The sequence below is a fragment of the Hylaeus anthracinus genome, unplaced genomic scaffold, assembly GCF_026225885.1.
Source record: "Hylaeus anthracinus isolate JK02 unplaced genomic scaffold, UHH_iyHylAnth1.0_haploid 11989, whole genome shotgun sequence".
Lineage (NCBI taxonomy): Eukaryota > Metazoa > Arthropoda > Insecta > Hymenoptera > Colletidae > Hylaeus > Hylaeus anthracinus.
The window spans coordinates 7,653,729-7,673,251 of NW_026534337.1; the positions used below are offsets into that span (position 1 = coordinate 7,653,729).

The following is a 19,523-nucleotide window of genomic DNA, read 5'->3' on the forward strand; positions in this document are numbered from 1 at the left end:
ATTATTCAAGAATTTCGAGCTGATTCACCAGTTTGTCTATCTATAGATCCTAGGATAGTTAAAGTGGCACCCCACTGCCATTTGTTTATGACCCCCCAGTGATACAGCGATTTGAACTCACTTGAAACAGAAATCATAGCCTTCGCCTACTTTTGCCATTCACTACCTCTCTCCATGATTAAAAGTACACAAATTCTTTCGCAATCGCTCTGTAACGTTAATGTGAATGGCTTCGTGTCATCTAATTTCGAATAAGTGTCTACATGCACGCGTAAGCTGTATTATTGATCGATACGGAATAACGTAACGTTAAAATTAACGATTGTTAAAATTAACCGTCGTCACGGTCTCGGAGAAGCGTTCAGAGTGGCGCCACGAGGAGAACGACGTCGGTTTCGTTTGTAATTAATAATTATTTTTAATTGTCGACTTCCATTTGCTTGCACTCGGGCAGGGAGAGGAGTGCAACTGACTCGCGAAAGTGGACGATAATTTTGAGTGGCATGCTACGATGCCAACAGTTGTTGACTTAATTAATGATCATTACGAAGCAGCGAAGAGCCCTCGGCGACACAATTTCCTACGCAACATTGTGCTGCTCGAGGCATTTTGTTCTCGAATAAATAAAGCGATTATATTTAAAACAGCGCGCCGATACGGCCGCGCGCATTTTAAGCGTCGCGTTCTTTCCAGTCGTTTCTAACGTACGAGCCCTCGAGACTCGAGATTGGCGCGCGCTGGAAAAAGGCGGGAAATTGAGTCACCGCGCTTTCTTTTTTTAAATGAGATAAAATTGACTTACTGTCATTCCCAGCAGCTCATGTAGAGCAAGGTTAACGCGAACTTTAAAAGGAGCTTATCGATTCTCATCGCCGCGGAGAGATAAAGTCGCCGTCGTAAATTTGTACACGTTTACACACGCGAAACGTTGTAAACACTGACAGAAAATGATAGAACTGGATGCGTTTGTTTACCTTTCTTCGTTTATTTTATTCAACATATCCGACGGGAAATAAAATACGCGTGAAAGAAGGCAGCGTCTTGTCGATAAGCTATTCGATACTATCGAAGTTTGCCAAGCTCGAGAACCGAGCGAAACCAGCCGACGGAACCTTCACATGTTTTCGGTCGTTTGGACATTTTGCTTTTCGGACACACCCCATCAAATTTTCAAGTGAAACTCAACTATTAAATTACAGTAACAGGACATGGAAGGGATGTACAATTACGGGAATGACGCGGACGACAGGTGAGATTGCTCGACTCGATAAAAGAGGGTGGATTACGTTCGACTGCGAGAGGCATTCGTTGCCCTCGCGAAGCAAGAGTGACAAGAAGACACAGAGATTGTTTCTTCGAGTTTTGTGGGTCCTTACACGATGAATCTGCGTAGAAATTGAAACGACTGGGTACTTGTTCGAGGGTTTGTGCCAGTGGGTTTTAAGATTTCAAATGTGAGCGTTGCGTACATTCTCGAGGAGCATTTTTACTCCAGCATCCTATTATAGAACTCCAAGGGAACAGTCATGGTTTTAAACAGTGATATAATTCATCCCCATCTTGAAACTTGAAAGGAAAATAGCAACAAAAATAAATTGGTGCTTGGTCCGCGTTTCGCTGATGGACTGTTACCGATTAATACCGATGAGACCACCAACGAAACCTTGTCAAAACGCCAATTTATTTTTGGAACTCTTTTCCTTTGAAGTTCCAAATTCGGAACGAATCGTGTCATTTATGGAAGGCATAGTCGTATCCCCGAAGTTTTATAATACAATTCTGCACCCCTCTACGCAATGCTCCCAAAACTCATTGATATAAATGCGTAAACAAACACGTGTTGACTGATTTTGAACGAAGATTCGTCATGTAAGAAGCCCACGACAATGCATGGACAGTCAGCTGTGCCATCTCGTGAGCCTATTTCCGGTAGCCAGATAGAACCTTAACAGGCCGTGAATCCTACAAAGGCACATTTCTCACGCGATACTATAAACAGCAGATCGATAGAAGATTCCGTGTCGTCTAGGTTTAACCCCGCATCAGTGGGTCAACGAAATACTGCCGATACGCGTTCAAGAAATCGATTCACTCGCTCTTTACTACGCCGAACTTGAGGCCAGAAGTGGACAAGCTTCGATTAATAGACGAATAGAAAGTTCGTGTAACCATTTATTCGATCGAATATCCATTCGAATCAGCTGTTATTCGTTCATGCAATTTCATTGCATTCGTTTCAATACATAGCATAAAAAACCTTAGTCTATCATTCCAGTTAGCTTTATAATTATTATGATTTAATTGTACTATTCAGAATGCAATTTTTATGAAACGAATAACCACCAGAAATGACGTGTTTTTTTTATTTATACTATAGACATTTCATCCAGCTACGAATTTGTCCATCTCGAGTAAACGGTTCCCGTGTTAGTCGTAGGAGATATTCAAAACGAGGATCGATAACGTTATTTTTTTTCCCCTCGAGGTTCGATTGTACGTGTTTCCGTGTCACGAACGGCAACTCGTGTCCATTTAGCACATTCTAACTAATGGAAACGACGGTGCCCGCGATCGCAACAATTTCATTATCGAGCAATTTTCGCCATTGCTCGCTCTCCACCGAGCGTCAATCGCGTTCGCGATTATACGCTGCGAGCGATGGAGATAGTAACGAGCGATTGTCGGTTACCGAGTAGCGTGATCGCAGAGACCGTTGCTTTGAGGCATTCCGCGGCGTAGTAATTTCCTCGGGGACCTTGGAGCTTAGACGAGTCCTTTCTTGGAAAAACAATGCGCGGTTTCTGAAAGATTCCGCCGCGTAATTGAAGAACGAGTAATTGCGAATGAGTCTCGTCTTCCGCGCAGGGATGGGCAGAATTTCTATCAATATTTTGATCAAAGTGACAGTTACTCGTTGAATAAAAATCAAAATTTTGATCATGGACGTAATATTTTATAATATGTTCATAAATACACGAAGATTCGACTGTTTGGAGCTTGAGAAAGTTTGTCCATCTCTGTGTCCGAGCAATGTCCATCGGAAGTTACCAGAAATTTCCCCATACCGCTATCAAACTTGACCCTTGTCCATGTTCCGACAGAAAACTGATTCCGCAACACGGCCACGATGAACCAGGGAACATCTCGACCGCCCCAGTGGTCGAGAGGAGGCACAGCTCGCGAAGAGGATGCAGACGCCGCAGTCGTCGACGTTCTCATAAGCGAAGGAAATGCATCTGCAAGTCCCGCAGAAGGAGCAGGAGAAGGAGAATTCTGTCGAATAATCCGTTCCTGATCTTTTACTTGGAGATGTACTTCAAATCGCCTGGCCACCACGTGACGACGGTGGCTCGCAAGGCTGGTAAACAATGGTGCGCCCTGCCCGACAGCGCGAAGGAGAAGTATATACGACTCGCGAGGCGTATGCAACGCAGATGCCGAAGCAAGAGACGAAGATAAACACGAGGGAAGACCTTGCTACCCCTATACGAATGAACTCGATACCTAATGGAAAGATGGTGTCTCGTGACAAAGACACTCGTAAGATGAGACGCGTTCCAAGACGACAGGAGTCCCGATGTGAATTCGAAGGACACGAGTCGTTTCGTCCTGGAATCGAAACTCCCTTTGAAGCAGCGCCAAGTACTTTCGTCCGATATCTTATTGCGTACCTATTGCGTGAATCGAATCTTGTACTTTGTACGTGGGACAAATATACGTGTTTTCGATGACAAAGAGAGAACAACGGAGGGATGGAATGATCGATAGACACACGTGCGTTCCGATAGAAGGAACACGCGTGCATCGGGGAATGTATTTTTATTAGGGGCGGGTATTAAAGAGTCGAGCATCAAGCGCGTGCAGCTTACGGAAGCTCAAGGCTGCAGCTACCCTCTCGGTCACTATGCTACTGCCTGATCCTTGCGAGCCTGAATGGGGTCAAGGTCGCTCGGCACGGGAACTTTAAGTGCTTCCACGATTCATTGAATTCACCCCTTAGCGTGGGTTTATCCTTTGCGCGATTTTATGACAAGAAGCAACGCAAACATTGTTCGAACGGAGATAGCTTTGAGGGTTTTCTGAAATTTTTGGATCAGGTTATTATATATTAGAAAGATGTCGATGTGAGAAGATTTGAAACAGTTACGGTCTGTAACACGTCATATACGTAAATTCATACGTAGTGATTGTTTTGTTTGATAATAAATAATGTAAGTGTGCCGAGGGGAGCAATAAATCTTCGTGAAAGACGTGAAAATTTATTGGTCGACCTTTTGAGCGATGATGAAGGCTTTCTTCGTGGATAATTATTCGATGTTTAACCTCGTTTAATCCTCAGGACGATTATTCGAAGTCTAACGTGTGATATAGTACCTCACTCTAGTTTGTTGTTTCTTATACTCACAGAAGTACGAGTGACATACTTGTAAAGTTCTGGTAAGCGATGGAAAACACACACATAGATATACACTATAAAGAAACTTAACCTAAATCCTAATCTTTTGTCCTATTTGGTGATCGAGCCTTATTCAAGCTTTTATTTTTTTAAATAATACTACTATCAACGATAGTCACATCCATACATATAATGGGTATTGGAAAAAGTTCGAGAATGCTACGCAGGCTTGTGAAAAAATTAGTGGTGTTTACGGACAAAATTCTCTATCAAAATTTTGATGTCAAAGATGCATCACGCTGTGGTCGACCAATCACAGAACGATCCAATGAAATCACGCAAATGGTTGAGAAACGCCACGAAATTTTTCGAATACCGAATATATTTTGACGTTATTCTGATCACTACCCACCCATCTTTTCCTGGAAGCTACCACTCAGCATTCTCCAATAATAACCTCTGCTTTAAGATATAGTTTAAACAAGAATGAATCACGACACTCAAATTATATTTACCGAGGCGATTTGTGTTCAAAACACACGTCCCTTACCGACTCAACTTATCCAATAATCCAGAACCCTGCCTTAAAGCGCCTAAGAGGATTTTCCCCTCCGCGCTGCGCATTTTACGTCGAAACGCGCTAGAGCTTGAACGTCGTCGCGACCTTCTGAATAACCGCGTTCTTTCATTAGAGAACGTTATCCTTTAATAACGACGCGCGTTTTTCTATGTTTCCACGTGATGCCTCGATACGGCAATCCCATCCAGTTTTCCCCCACACGATGTTTACATCCAATTTCAACGCTCTGTTCGCAATGCGTACAGTTTTTCCATTTTCGACAGATCAATGTTTGCAGAGAATTCGCGCAAAAATATTTTCCTTTACTCTCTATGCAGTCGCGTTATTCCGAAGCTATACAAGATTCTAATATGTGTGTTCATTGTGGTTTATATGTTATGGTGTAGCCTACAAAGAATATATATTAATGTTCTCATAGCAGGGTGGGTATAAGCATGTGTTTACTAATATCATGTAAATGCTGCAAGATACGCAGTCAATGAAAGTGTGCATCAAAGTGCTTAGAAACTTAAATAAACTGTGAATAAAGTGACATTCACAAACGTATTCGTACTCGTACAGTGGACACTAAACGTAACGAGTATTTCTGTCGTGCCACGTTTAGGTCTAGACACTTCTCGAAAGACTCACGCTATGAATCAACTGTTTGGTACATTCCACTTCTATAATATAATTGCTTTGGCTCTTACTCTATTAAACAATCAAAAACAAGTAGTTCCAAGTGTCCACGTCAACTGATCACATTTATTTATCATCTGCTCCCGCTATCATAATTGCTGATTATCTTCAACTATTCAACCTTCGATTAGGAAGGCTATTAATTAGTAAGGACCCCCATAACATATCTTAAAATTCAAGTCTACGAAGTATGAATACTTTTACGAGTAGAATCAAAGTAGATAGAAGAATTGAAGGACTCACCGTACGGAGGAAGGATACGTCATCCTGCTCGGAGCCGCCCTCGCTGTCAGCCATCCCGTCGGTACGTTTTCACGTGACCTGGACGAGCTCCTTCGCCGCCTCGTTCGCTCGTATTTTCCCTCGTTCGTGTCTGCAGCTTCTTCGCGGCTCGCTAGTCGACCGAGCCCACCTCGTAGTCGATAGGGCGATTATGGTCACACGCGATCACGGTTCGACATGTTTTTGCCCTCCACGCCTCGCTCCGCCTTGCTACGGTGCAGAACGTTTTCGCCTCGTCCGCGACGACGACGACCACGGTGTCGGCGACGTCCTAACCTCCGATGGTGCACCGATGTTCAGCCACTACTGGCTCGAGGTTGCCTCGCGCGAACGCCGACAGCCCCTGCGCAAGCGTCCGTTCCCTTCAATCAAATTCCGCATGCTCGAAATTCTGTCGTTATCGTCGCGATGCCGCTGCTGGCTGATCCCACCCACTCCCACGTGTGCACCCCTCGTTATACATATTTTTCATCCCTATCGCCTCCCTTCTCGCGGCGTGTAACCGCACGATCCGCGAGAACCTCTCGAGCATTCACTTGGAAGAATCTATGACTTAACTTTCAGATTTCGAAGAGCCTTCAAATTTTTTAAATTCGAGACGAAGTGGAGGTAGGGACTATTTTTTAAGAGGAATGAATGTTTACTGGAAATGGTGCAACAAGGATTGAGGGTTGAGATGATTTGACTACTGCTGGAGAGAGAGGGTGGCAAGCGTTGGAAATTAACTGCCGTTAATTAGAATGTATTTCAATTTTTTGGACATCTCCAAAATGAATGTAAGAATACTATACAAATATACAGAGGTACAATTGTTTTAGTCTAGGGAGTTTGACGAAATTCTCCGATAACACTTTCGTTAACGAGAAATAGTATTTGGCTAACTGTGAGGGAGCAGGAAATATTACCTTCTAACGTTGATTCTAGAAATCAATATGAGGGATACGGGAGGCAAAGAACTCCGCCTAACGAGTAGAAAAGTTTGGATACGGCGAGATTAGCTGGACGGGTGGAGGCAAGCAATTAATGGTGACCTAGAAACGCAACTGTTTCGAAACCGCAAGTTGCGTGTATTTAGACGCAATTCGACCAGGAAATTGTCCTTACAATTTGACGAAAGGTAAATAAATGTTTATATACGAAGTTTGAAATAGACTTTCAAAAGAAACTTAAAATATCATCCAAACAATGAGGCTCCAAATTGAATACACCTCCAACTCCTGATGCACATGGTATATAGTTTTCAACACAAACTAGTTTCAGACAATTTAAAGGGTTAATCAAATACTACTATATCCCCGTTAATTTAATTAATAAAGATTCTACTTAGAAATTCAACACTTCTTGAGTTTAAAAGGGTCGCGCACAGTTGGACGTGATACTATTCTGGATTAATATTAATATTACTAAACAGAATATTAAAAAGAAGTAGTAGATCAACTAGAAAAAAAGACCAACTCGCGTCTCCTCTCGGAGCGTTCAACGGCACATATAACCCCCTAAGTAAAAATAGTTTGGAGCGCCCACCCACCCCCCACGTTACTTCCGGAGTGGTTTAAGGCGTAACGACGTGACTCACCGAACGAGTAGCTTCCCTGTTGCATTCATAGTTTCGAAAGCCGTGTCAGAGACGAGAATCGAGTTATCGCGTATGCTGTTCACCCTGTCACGCCGAGAGGGATTCGATTTTGGCGCGAACAGTTTACAATCACTTACGCCTCGATCGATACGCGAGAATGGACGCCGCTCGCGAGTTACTCGGCTAATTAAATAATAACGGTGACAACGCGCGAGACGTGCAACGACGCGAACAGACACACCGGACCTTATTTCATTCTCGCATCTATTTCCAGCAACGGGGCAGAAATAGATGGATTCGCGACCACCACGCTCGTCGATCTCCGTACGTGCTTGGCCGTGTTTCCGCTCGAATTAGAAACAGTTACGCGTCGATCGAAGGTTAAGGATAATCTCGATCGTCCCCGATCCACGCCGTCCAGGACCCAGCGATCGCGACTCGCTCGCTGGATCGCGATTGCTTCGCCCCTGCGTTCATTAATCATTCACTGGCCGAAACGACTGGCAACGGATCAACTGTAAATATTGTTCGCGCGCTAAATATTTTCTCGGACGATTTTCATGGCTCCCGGCGAGAATATACACTTTGTCATTCGAGTACAGTCAACGCGTGCACCCAGTCTGTAGCGAATTTCGCAATTTCGGAAACTCGCCAGACTATCGCGGGAAAAATCGGTCGCGTATATTAGCCCGAGGGGAAGTTTAACAATCTGCGAACAAAGGTAGTCGGACAATGTTTCGAAAAGGAAATTCATTTCGAGAGGAAGAAGTGCGGAGGATAGTTACCCCAAATGATCCACGCGGAAGCGAGGTATATTTGAACAGTATAATTTTGAAACGAAATGACTACAAAATGCTGAAAAAACTTGGTCACGATCAATAAATAATTAGCTCTCCCTATGCGCGAGTTTCCTTTTGCTATTAATTTCAATTTTGAACGAATAACAAGTATTCGTTTGAAAACGTTAGTATACATATATATTTATCAAATGTTTTCGATCTTCTAAGCAAGTGTCCAAGAAAGTTAAATATGCATCCGTTTTCGACTAAGTAAAATCTTTGGTTGAAGTGTAAACCAAATTGAATTATATCCCAAGCGTTCTCTACGTTTAAATCTGTCTGGTTTGTAAGAGAAGACACAAGTTTTACGATAGAGGGAATCGGAGTACCGTGACCCCAATACTAGTCCCCAAATAAAATGTCAGATTCCTAGGAAAAAGTCAAGTAGACAGCCTCGATTGGATTTGTGCCGACTTGCAAATTGTTAAACGGATACGCGATCCCTATGGTTTCGTTGAACTAGTAACAGATCTGTACTAGCTCGACGCCAATTAATACATTAAATAATTAAATCGAAACATTATCAAACTAGCACCCCTTACGGGTTTCTTCTACGTACCCTTCTAAACCTACGAAAACTTTACCAGTTCCACGATAGATACACCTCGGGTTGAAACGATTTAAAAACCAAAGAATTGCTATAGCGTTGGAGAGCACCTGATCGGTTCCAGGCTAGCGACCGGGAAAAACTCCTCGACAGTATCCATAATTAAACAGCCACAAACTTTCGAGAAACTGGCCTGCGGTATTGCGTCCACTCGTACGGGCACACACCCACGCACCCTCTACACACACGCACGTACCTAGACGCGTATCATAATGCAAATGCATCGAGATCGATTGGCCTACTCGACCGTCCGCAATGCAACTGGTAACGCACTCCGCGTTACCTTCGAACTTCACACTTTTCAGCCACTGTGCGATTCACTGTTTCCCGCTACGAGGGTACGTGGGAGGGGGGGGGGAGGAGGGTGAATAAAACAAGGTAACACCTCTGGAGATTCACCTTTTCGAGTAACTTCCTCACTGTGTGTCGGTGCGCGCACTTGCGACTCGTGTATCCGGGTTTCGATCCCTGATCGAGCCAGGGGGTCGTTCAGTCGTGTGTTCGTTAGGGGTGGCTGGATCCCTCGGTTTTTCTATCGGGCCCCTCCGACGAAATTCGTATCGAGGCTCGAGCGGTTCTGCCGGAGCGCGGAGCCGAGCGGAATGGAGCGAGCGAGCGGCTCTACGCGGCTATTTTCAGCCTCGAGCCGAGCCCGCGTTGGCTCTCCTCGCGCGACACGTCGCCGAGGAACGGTGTACCAGTGTTGGGCAAAATGTAATCCACGATTATGATTACTTGGTAAATGTCAACCATAGCCAGTTAACGAGTTACACATAATCGCGACGGATGCTTGATCCGTCATGGGAAGTAACGGGACGCGCGAGTTACGTAGACGTGACCGAAACGAGATTAAGGACATCAAGGAAATAGAGAACGATCAGGTTCTTGTTGTGTCTATATTAAATGTAACTGGAGAGTAGAATTAAAATATTTCCTTCTTCCTGTTGTAAGGCAAGATTACTCTTGGCGATGAATTGTTTGTCGTAATACTGATCACTAGGTCCCCATCACGAGGAAGTTGTTGCGAGGGGAGACCTGGATAGGGGCGGAGGAACTGGAGTTCCAGGAGGATTCGGAAATGTATAATTGTGTTATCAAACTTCTCATAGTTTGATGTAAATTCTAACTAAGAGTTAATATTGAGAAAATAATACACGGTTAAACAAAATGAAATGAAAGTACCGTACCGGTAATGGTTACCAATACAAATTTTTACAATGAGTTCTCTATTTAGAAGGAATTCTTTTTTTATTCGCTATTCAAGTCAAAGATAAGGGAACAAATACATTACGAATCTTTCAATGTTTAGTCTCTATTCCAGTCGCTAAGAGTGCTGAAATCGTGTTCCAGTGAGAAGCGATAATGTCGAAAGTAACATGGAGAAATTAACGGAGCTCCTAGGGTATAGATGGGCAATTCGATTACTTCTGGGTACAACCAATGGTGGCGTATCAGTTGCGTGATTGATCATACCCGCCACCTGGCGGCTTGAATTTTATATCGATCTGAATTGATAACGTTAGAACTTGCGTTAGAAAAAATTTCAAAATCGCTCAGTAGATGGACCTGTCTGCACTAGCGTCAGGTTGATACTTATTTAATTTATATAAATCACGCACTTACCTTTGAATGTTCGAGATGCGTAGTAGAGATCGACGATGGACGAGCGCAATTAAAATGAAACAAGAATAAGAAAAAAACAAACGATTTTCACGAGGCAATAAAAAACACACGGTTTTTGCCGATAGTAAGAAGTGTATATTACTACAACATACTTGTTGGATATCCATTGCAACATTGATCGCATCGGAAATAGAGGGGATTATCGGGGGTTGGATGTTTGGAGGGCAAGGTTTCGCTACTACTTCTCTACACGGCGGATACATATACAACAAAGAAAAGACACACATATATTTAGCTGTGACAATGATTTTTTGTTTGCATATCGATACGTATCATATTAGTCGCATTACCAGGACAGATTGCAAGGATTCGTTTCGAGATAAAGATATTATAGAACGGAAACTATTTCCATCGAATCGTTGCGGTGTAAATCGCATCGAACGCGGGGGTGGTCGCGTTGTAAATGACAAAACCCCGTTTTTTCGTCTATAAAATTATCGTAAAATAGCGTTATCATCGTATGGCAGTTAAACAATGTCGTTTCATTGAACGTCTATAAAATGAATTAATGGAATGTCTCTGAACTTGTTTTCGTCTTTTTGTTCGTCGTCGTTTAGTTTACCCTTTTTTGTTGTATAAGTTTTCTTTTGCTTTATTTTTGTTTTATTTTTGATTCTTCGTGCTTCGTTCGGTTCTCGTAAAAAAAAAAAAAAAAAAAAAAAATGAAAGTCCGCGTAATAACGATTGGCAGACGGTCGTTGGCAATGTTTCGTTCGCACAATTGGAAGAAAGTAAAAACCGCAAAGGTTCACGAGCGAGGACAATCGTCAAGAAACCTGAACGAGGGTCAGTTCGACACTTAACATTGAGTATTACGCAGGTAACTGGTTAACATTTATCTCAGTGTGTATACATCCATGCTAGCTTAGTATTTAATTGGTCAAGATACTGTAACGGTGAAAGGACATACGTATTTCTTTCGTTCTGATTATCGGATCCGATCGACAACAACCGATCGATCCCGTGGGACCCATGGATCGTTATAGCAAGCGATTTCTCGGCGCATGAACGATGATCGCAGGGAGTTCCGTGTTACTCGAGATCTCTCGGTTGTTCTCCGTTTCTGTCGCGTTTCTTCCAAACGATTCGTCGAATATTTGTGTCAAACATCGAATCAAAACGTCGCCATGTGTGATCGTAACGCAACCGCAGTCGATTCCTCCCTTCGATGGCTCTCAAAGCGAACGACTGTCTGGCGAACGTAATTTACTCCGCGTCTTGTATCTCGCGGTTACCAAATCTCGAATCTTCGAGGCCAATTAAATCACTTCTCGAAATGCTAATCCATCTACGATTCAACGATCGAGAGATCGTTACGTTAAAAGAAAAATATGTCTAGAATGGTCGATGAGCAACGTTCGCCAGTAGTCATGAAGAAAGTACTTTAAGTTATGTATACTATATATTTCCTATCAATAACATCCATACAAACATCGATATTGAGAATAAAATTCGCTTGATGCTCGTTGTCGCAAAGTGGCCACATCGTCGACAAGAGACGGGCAAAGTTTGTAGACAAGTTTGAACGTATACAAATCAATACATCTCATCTTTTTCCTTTCACTGTTTAATTCGATGGCAACTCTAGTAAATTCAGAAGGTGGCTGTAAAAGTAGGGGTGGAAACCTAAATAGAGAAAAGCTTTCTCGAGCTGTAAGATCTTCGTCATTCAATTATTCGCTAATAATATAAATTCGTTGTATCGAAGCTTTCTTTATTGAAGCATTCTTTATCTGAAATTTGTAAATAAATAAGAATTTTGCTCATCTCTGCCTCGATGTCACCCCACAACCCTACTAGCTCTTGTGCTTTGGGAGAATCCTTCAGTTCTTGGACTCGTGATGAGAGGGATAGCGACTCTGAACCACCAGCTGTTTTGTTTAGACTATAACATCGGTATACACATAACGTTTCGATTGAGAGAGCGATTGCGTTGCTGAGCAGTCGAAGGAGGAACTTGCGCGCGAAACGAACAGAAAATTCGCCGAAATTTGTATACTGGGCATTGATACGCGTTGCTTTTCCGTATCCTCTGTCTTCGTTTTCTGTTTCCTGCGGTGCATTTCCACTGACGATGTAGCCGCGCTAACGGAATTTAGCGCGGCGTCCAAGGCCTCCTTGCGTCGATGGAGGTAGGAAGACCAGAAACGCCGTGGGATCCGTTTGATTAGGCCAATTTGAGGGGCGAAACTCGTCGAGAGATTCGTCTCGCCTCTCGAGAAAAGGGGGGAGGGGTCGCAGAAGCTTTTCGGTAATAATCTCGTGCGAGATAGCATCTCATCCTCGAGAGCGCTACGCGGGTCGGCTGGATTCGATTAGATCAAATGACAATTAACACCATATTTAGTCGTACACGTTGAAACATCATGGATATACGTACATGAACAGTTTTCTTATCGTAGGCCTGTGCGAATACTTGCATTTCAAATGTCGCGCTCTGCTGACTCGACGGCAGACGCGGAAAAAATCAAACACGCCCAAAACGAAACTCAACTCGAAAACGACCCACGCGAACGGAATAATCGCAACCGTTGTAGAGCATAATCGCGGACGGAGATCGTTTCGTCGCGTTTGTTTCTTCTCCGTTCTTTTTTCCAAATTCGCATCGTTCTCTTTCACAGCCTTGCGGCGGCATTGGTCGATCGGCGAGCACGTCGTTGGACACCGACAAAATTTATTCTATCAACGCTGGCATCGATTTTTTCCGGATGATACATTGCGTCCCATTCGCTTTTGGGCGGCAGTACGATCGAGCGTTCGACTTTTCCCATCTCTCCTCGTCGTTGTTTTCGAGTGCGCGCATGTGTGTCGAATAGAATCGAAAATAGAGCCCCTTATTCCATGCGTATGCGCGAAATTAACCCTTTAAGGGGGATTTTGATTTCAATAGATCACTAACCCGAGGACGACCCGAGTCCTAGAATAGAAATATTATCGAAACACTTGAATTATCGATTTATTCGGCCTTTGATCACAAATCATGAGCTTACCTCACCGCCAGAGGTTTGTCTATCTGTAAAAGATTAAACACACGTAAGATAAGAGTCGCAATTTCTATATTAATCTATGCCACATACAATAAGGAGCGCTATTTCCACCCTTGTTCTTTGAGACGATTTTTACAGCTCACGTGTATCTCGATACACTTACAGAATCACAGTTTCTAATCGAGAAAGCTCTATTCTCTCGGTCCATCGATTTCGATGATGCGTTTGCCGCTCGCGGGATCAGCGGATCGTTTAGGCCTTCTATTATATACGCGTGCTTCACGTTCGTTCGCATAATCTGCGAACGATGGCTGCGTCTGCAGTCAGTTTATCGCATTACCATAAACTCCGTTTCGATCTCCTTTTCGCGATCAAACGATTCACTTCGCGAGAAAACGAAAGCACGCGGAAGATCTTTGAGGAACAAGTGCATCGTGTACTACGCTAAAATCGCAACTTCGATGTACGAAAAAAAGTTTAAAAGGAAACGGCGTGAGGGTAAAGGAATGAAAGGAAGTAAAATAGGAGATGTATGCTATCCGTAGGGTGTGGCTGCAAACATGGTACGAACGGCGAGATATGATTCCTCGAGCAAAACCAGAGATGGGCGATGTTCTATTTAAATAGTAGATAACGAATGGAAAGCAGCTTATCGTCACGTTTTTATGAGTGGCTAGATGAAACTTCGAATTTAAGTAACTAATTCTGGTTGCTTTTTTCATGTTGAAACTCAGTTACGTAGTTGACGCTGTGGTTGATCCAGAGATCCAGGAACATTAACATTTTTATTTATAATTAATGGATGAACATTTAGTCGACTTGAACTTCGGTCCATGTAACAAATACTAATTCCTGCTATAAACCAACGAATTATTTATAACCTTACGATACTTTCTGGATTTTCGCGTTTCTCCTACGATTTCGATTTCGTTTTGCAGCGAGGAATTTCCGCGCGTGTCCGTGCCACGCTCACCCTGACTCTCCTTAAAAATGTGTGACGTAACAGGAATCTTTGCTTTCTTTCTTGTAAATGCACCCCCGTGCAAACGCAGCCACGCGTTCACTCGTCCACGCGTGTAAACTTCGAACGCGTCGAGTGCAGAAACAGCGAGTCGATTGAAACGCGCGGGAAACCGTGCGGTTTACCCGCGTAGAAACGTGTAAACAAACGAGTAATAAACGAAACGAGAAACATGTGCGTCCTCGATTACGATTGTGTTATTTTGACTAGACTCTAAATTATCATTCTATACACACCTATCGTTATCCTCTCGAATTAATTATGTATATATATATATAATATTTATACATCTATTAAACGATGCGCGTCGGCCGGTTCTTGGATTCTAAAACCGGTCGACTCCGCGTGCGTATCTGTGTTTATGCATTGTGTATATGCGCATGTGTGTATGTGTGTTCACAATCTTGTTCTGTTGTTGTCTTGTTTTATATTCGTATAGGTACATTTAGAGTTTACGGATATACTTATCGTAAAATACAGTACAGATCGTGTTCATGCGCCGCAAAGGAGAAAAGAAGTCTCGTTCTCCTCTCCTTCGCCAAACTTCGTTTAAATTCGTTGCGTCCGAGAACGCGTCAGGAGGGATTGGAATGGTGGTGTACGCCGGTTGTCCACCAAACTATCACACGGCGTCCATATGACGCGACGCCCACAAGTAATTGCGTAAATGTGAGCGTGTACAAGCGTGCCAAGTCACGATATTACGTCGTGGCAGTATCGAAACGTCGATTACAGTTCTGAATCGTGTATCGCTGGGAGAAAGAGAGATCAAGTCCGCGATGGAACTTTGGCGTACTTAGGCGACGCTTATCAGTTTAGTCGGTAGTCAGTTCGGTACGACTCGGCTAAAGTTGGTCGACGTTGTTGCACACGTTCACTCTCGACTTGATCTCCCATCCACCCTGTTCGAATATAATATATTTATCTTCATATCTATATTTATATTTATATCTTCATTTATATATTTATATATATTTATATTTTATTTATATTCATCTTTATATTTATATACTTTTCCATTTATTATGTATACTTCGCGTTTTCACGTGTGATTTTCGTTATCGTTCTCGCTCTAAGCAGCATTTAAGATTCAGTTCGTACGCAGTGTACCAGAATTGTACTAGAGGAGCGTGGTCGCTCGACGTCGTTGATTTCCTATAGGTTTGTGGTCGGTATCAGGACGTACATATACGTGTATGTATGTATGTATATCTATGTCTGCGTTTTTTAAATGGATGTTATGAATGTACGTATACTCGCGGCAAATGTTGGTGACACGTCTTCGCACACGTAGTGCGCAAATTCGCATGATAGGCGAGCTCGAGTCATTAATTCGCGTCTAATTACCCTTAATTACAGCGAAACAGTCAGTACACGTATGATATATGTATATATATATGTTTATAGTATATAGTACAGACACCTTTAACTCTCTTTCTCATCTCGTAGGGAGGGAGTCGGTGGCTTAATCGGTTTAGAGGAATTATCTACTTTCGAGATGTTCTCCTATCTCGCAGCCGCGAGAAGGAAAGCATCGTTTCGTTTCTGTCCAGCGCGATCATTCTGCGTCTCGTCGACGGTATCGGCGCGATCAAACTGAACGATCACTTCGGCACACCTGTGTTCCACGTGTAGGCAAAATTTCATTTGAATATAGGATGGATAAAATGCATAGTGACTCAGTTGAATTGTGTTTGTCGAATTCAAATTTTTTCTTTAGCCTGAAACGAGTAGTTCTTGTATTTGTCTATTTCAATTCAAATAATATAGAGGGAGAGAAAACTCTGTATAGCGAAGGTAGGTGTCTTGCGATGACTCATCAGAAATGATTGATTCCAATTTCTATTGGGATATGTCCCAAAGAAACAACGAATCTAAAACGGTTCATTCTTCGTTCGATTTAGTTTACGCCCGCTTATGATTTTGCCCACGTTCGAATTTTTGACATAATCGAACGCGTTTACCAGTCTGGAGGAACGCTGTGCTCGACGCTGGACATCGGCTCGGTTTCTCTGATACGTCGGAAGCCCGCTGGACAGCGAGTCCGAGCGGTTCGCTTCGTGATTGAATTCAACGACATTTATCTAACAAACCGTGAACATATGCTCCCGATAAAATTCTTCCAATGCACGCGGAAACGAAAACTGTTTGATCGGTTTAATAAGGGGAGAGGTAGTCGAAGACCGATAAATCGTCCTTATAAAAATAATTTTCGTTTATCATGAATTAATGAATATGTTATTTCACGGGCTCTGATTGCCAACAAAGGTGCAAACGCTCACGTAAAACCTGACTCATTGATCGCGATATCATTTATACGAAATTTCTGACCAAATAAATATTTCGCCCATCTTTGCCCCCGCACACTCTCCAACCTTTCTTCGCCACCGTCGTCGTGCCCCTTCGAGCGTCCTCTTTCTCTCCGCCATCGCTCGTCGTTGTGTTCGTTATGTTACGTGACGTGTCTAAAAGTTAGCAAGAAATACACGATCCTCCTCCGCACCGCGTTCCCACGAAATCGCAATAACCAGAGTATTCGCCTCCTACCTTTCCGACACGCGAGCTATAATATTCTATTATACCTTTAGATTTACCCTTAAATTTTAGGCGAGTCTCCCCTTTGGTTTTCGACGGGCTCATGCGAAATGCCAATCGACGAAGGGGCTGCCAACCCGTGCGCGTTGTCGAGTTATCCTGATTGCGATCGAGGATGAAACCGACCCATCGCTGTCACGTGTAATCGTTCCCGCGCGTCGATCAGCCCAGAAGGAAGACGCGCAGATTATTTTAAGATGATTACGGTTATTATCGATATTGAGTTAAAACTGACAACGAGTTGAGTTCGCTTTTGTTACACACATTTTCGTTAACTTTGTTTAAACACGGATACGGTTACATGCATGCACACACATATTCATTTTTCTTTTTTTTTTTGATTTTTTGATATTTATTTTTTTTTAGTTAGTCGCGTTGTAGATAGTAAATGGCAGTAAAACGGTGTGCGTCGACGAGTCGTCGATCTATGCGGCTCGCGGTCAGATCGATCGCTCGAACGACGAAAGATCACAAATATATATGTATATATATACGCTTGGTAGAAAAAACACGTGGTTTGGGTTTCGGTTTAAAGCTGTTCCCGGTGCACGTTTCACAGGCAGTTTTCGTTTCCGTTATCACGCAATTTGTAACTTATAGGTACCGTAAAAATCCTAGATGAGACCAGTCTTCGAAGGGTTGTCGTCGATAGAAAATGATCGCAAGGCAAAGGAACTCGTTCGGTCAGAAAAAACGTTATAACGGATTTTGTCGAATTGCAGTTTTTGCCGCATCTTTTATTCCCCCCCCCCCTCCGTATGGTTTATCACAATGAAAGTTTTAATCACAAAATTTCGGACAGTGTTTTGCCATTGAGCGTTTGGGTGCTCGATCATTTGCCGATGCCCGATCGATGTCACCGAGCGCGATTCATCGATGGAAAATTGTTAATTATCGAACGCTTAAGATTGTCGTCGCCGTAGGATTTTCCACCGACTTTCCTCTAACCTTTAACGCGTCTCGATTGGTCGATCGGCGGGAATACGAAACTACCGCGATTATCGTGAAAAATTGTTACGTTGAGGACGATTATCCGTTTCCTTAAATAATCCTTACGCGTATTAGTCGATTATGATATTTATTATTTAATTCCTACGTCTTATCTTACGGATGCGAAGCATAACCATACACAGATATTACACGTAAGTTTACACTTATATCGGTTAATTAATTTCCACAGTTTTATCGATAGCGGATCGAGGTTACGATTTCTTTTATTTAGCCATTCAATGATTTACATTTAATCGTTAAGCGTTTGCGTCGTACGATTTTGATCGTGTCAAAGACAAAATTTCATTGGAACAACGAACGACGTTCATCCTACGAAGATCGAACGGTCGTTGAAATTTCTGTTGTATCACCCTGAAGTATAACTTCATTCTATGCTCCGAATTCTAATCCACGGTCAACGAGTAACGAATTCAAGCCGTTCTTTTACTCGTTATTCGAAATTTTCGTCTAGATCAAGAATATTTTGCCCATGCCTGTATCAAAGTCGTGTTCGTTCGAGCTGTGAGCTCGACTCGACCTTATAGATTTTCAATTCCTGGTGACATCGCGTATCCGCGAGCGTCGATAAGAGAAAAAGAGAGTGTTCGAGCGGCGAACCAGACTCCATTAGGCTCGTATCAATGAAAAAGAAAAAAAAAATCTTGACGTCCTCAAACATACTTCCAGCTCGCTTAACGAACAACAATCGATGCGAATACGATTAATCGGTCTTCGACTCGGGCGATAAAATCACAGAAAGAGAGAGAGAGAGAGAAAGAAACTTAAAACGTAACGAGGGCGAATATAAGCGATTCTTTGGTAAATAAGTGGTCGAACGATCCAACTTATACAAACGTATTACGCGTATATGTATATATGCATGTATGGCCGTGCGTGAGGTTTCGTTTGATTATGCACTTGTGTGTGTACGTGTGTTTGTGTGTAGGTTTGCGTGTGTATATACAAGTAGCGAAGAGTGTTCACTTACACGATGAAACAACGAAAATGAGGGGGCCTCAGTACGAGTGTTCATTGTGTTCATTATTTTTTTTTTTTTTTTTTGGCACCCAGCACCGCTGAAAACGAGGCCCCCTTGGGCGACTTCGTATAGGGCGTGCAGCAGGCACACCCTCAGCGCATGGTTCGCGAGAGCACGCACGCGAATGATTAATATTTACACTGAATATGCTCAGAGCATCCTTCTCTGGTCGATCCTAATATCGAGTCGCTGTTCGTCCGTTGGTGCGAAGACGTGTCCGATCTACAGCTCCTTGCCCTGTTGCCTGCGT

The 19,523-nt window shown here is 43.0% G+C and overlaps 2 protein-coding genes and 1 long non-coding RNA gene across 13 annotated transcripts in view; 1 reads left to right on the top strand and 2 right to left on the bottom strand.

Annotated features, from left to right (window-relative positions):
• Window positions 1–9,538, bottom strand: part of LOC128887660 (ryanodine receptor) — a 42,162-nt gene extending 32,624 nt beyond the window's left edge. For 6 of the 10 annotated variants that reach the window (XM_054143790.1, XM_054143788.1, XM_054143787.1 and 3 more), the window contains exons 1-2: window positions 9,358–9,538; window positions 5,898–6,298 (exon numbers count right to left, since the gene is read on the bottom strand). In XM_054143790.1, the coding sequence (XP_053999765.1) occupies window positions 5,898–5,951 (54 nt within the window). In that variant the 5' untranslated portion in view covers window positions 5,952–6,298; window positions 9,358–9,538. The remainder of the gene's footprint in view (window positions 1–5,897; window positions 6,299–9,357) is intronic. The other 4 variants (XM_054143791.1, XM_054143792.1, XM_054143794.1 and 1 more) reach the window with 1 other exon arrangement.
• LOC128887671 (uncharacterized) overlaps window positions 1–19,523 on the top strand; it is a 71,359-nt gene that overhangs the window by 44,855 nt on the left and 6,981 nt on the right. The window lies entirely within an intron of this gene.
• The window catches only part of LOC128887661 (tyrosine-protein phosphatase 99A-like), a 498,087-nt gene continuing 489,409 nt past the window's right edge, over window positions 10,846–19,523 (bottom strand). For both annotated transcript variants that reach the window (XM_054143797.1, XM_054143795.1), the window contains exon 21: window positions 10,846–19,517. The gene's annotated coding sequence lies outside the window, so the exon portion shown is untranslated. The remainder of the gene's footprint in view (window positions 19,518–19,523) is intronic.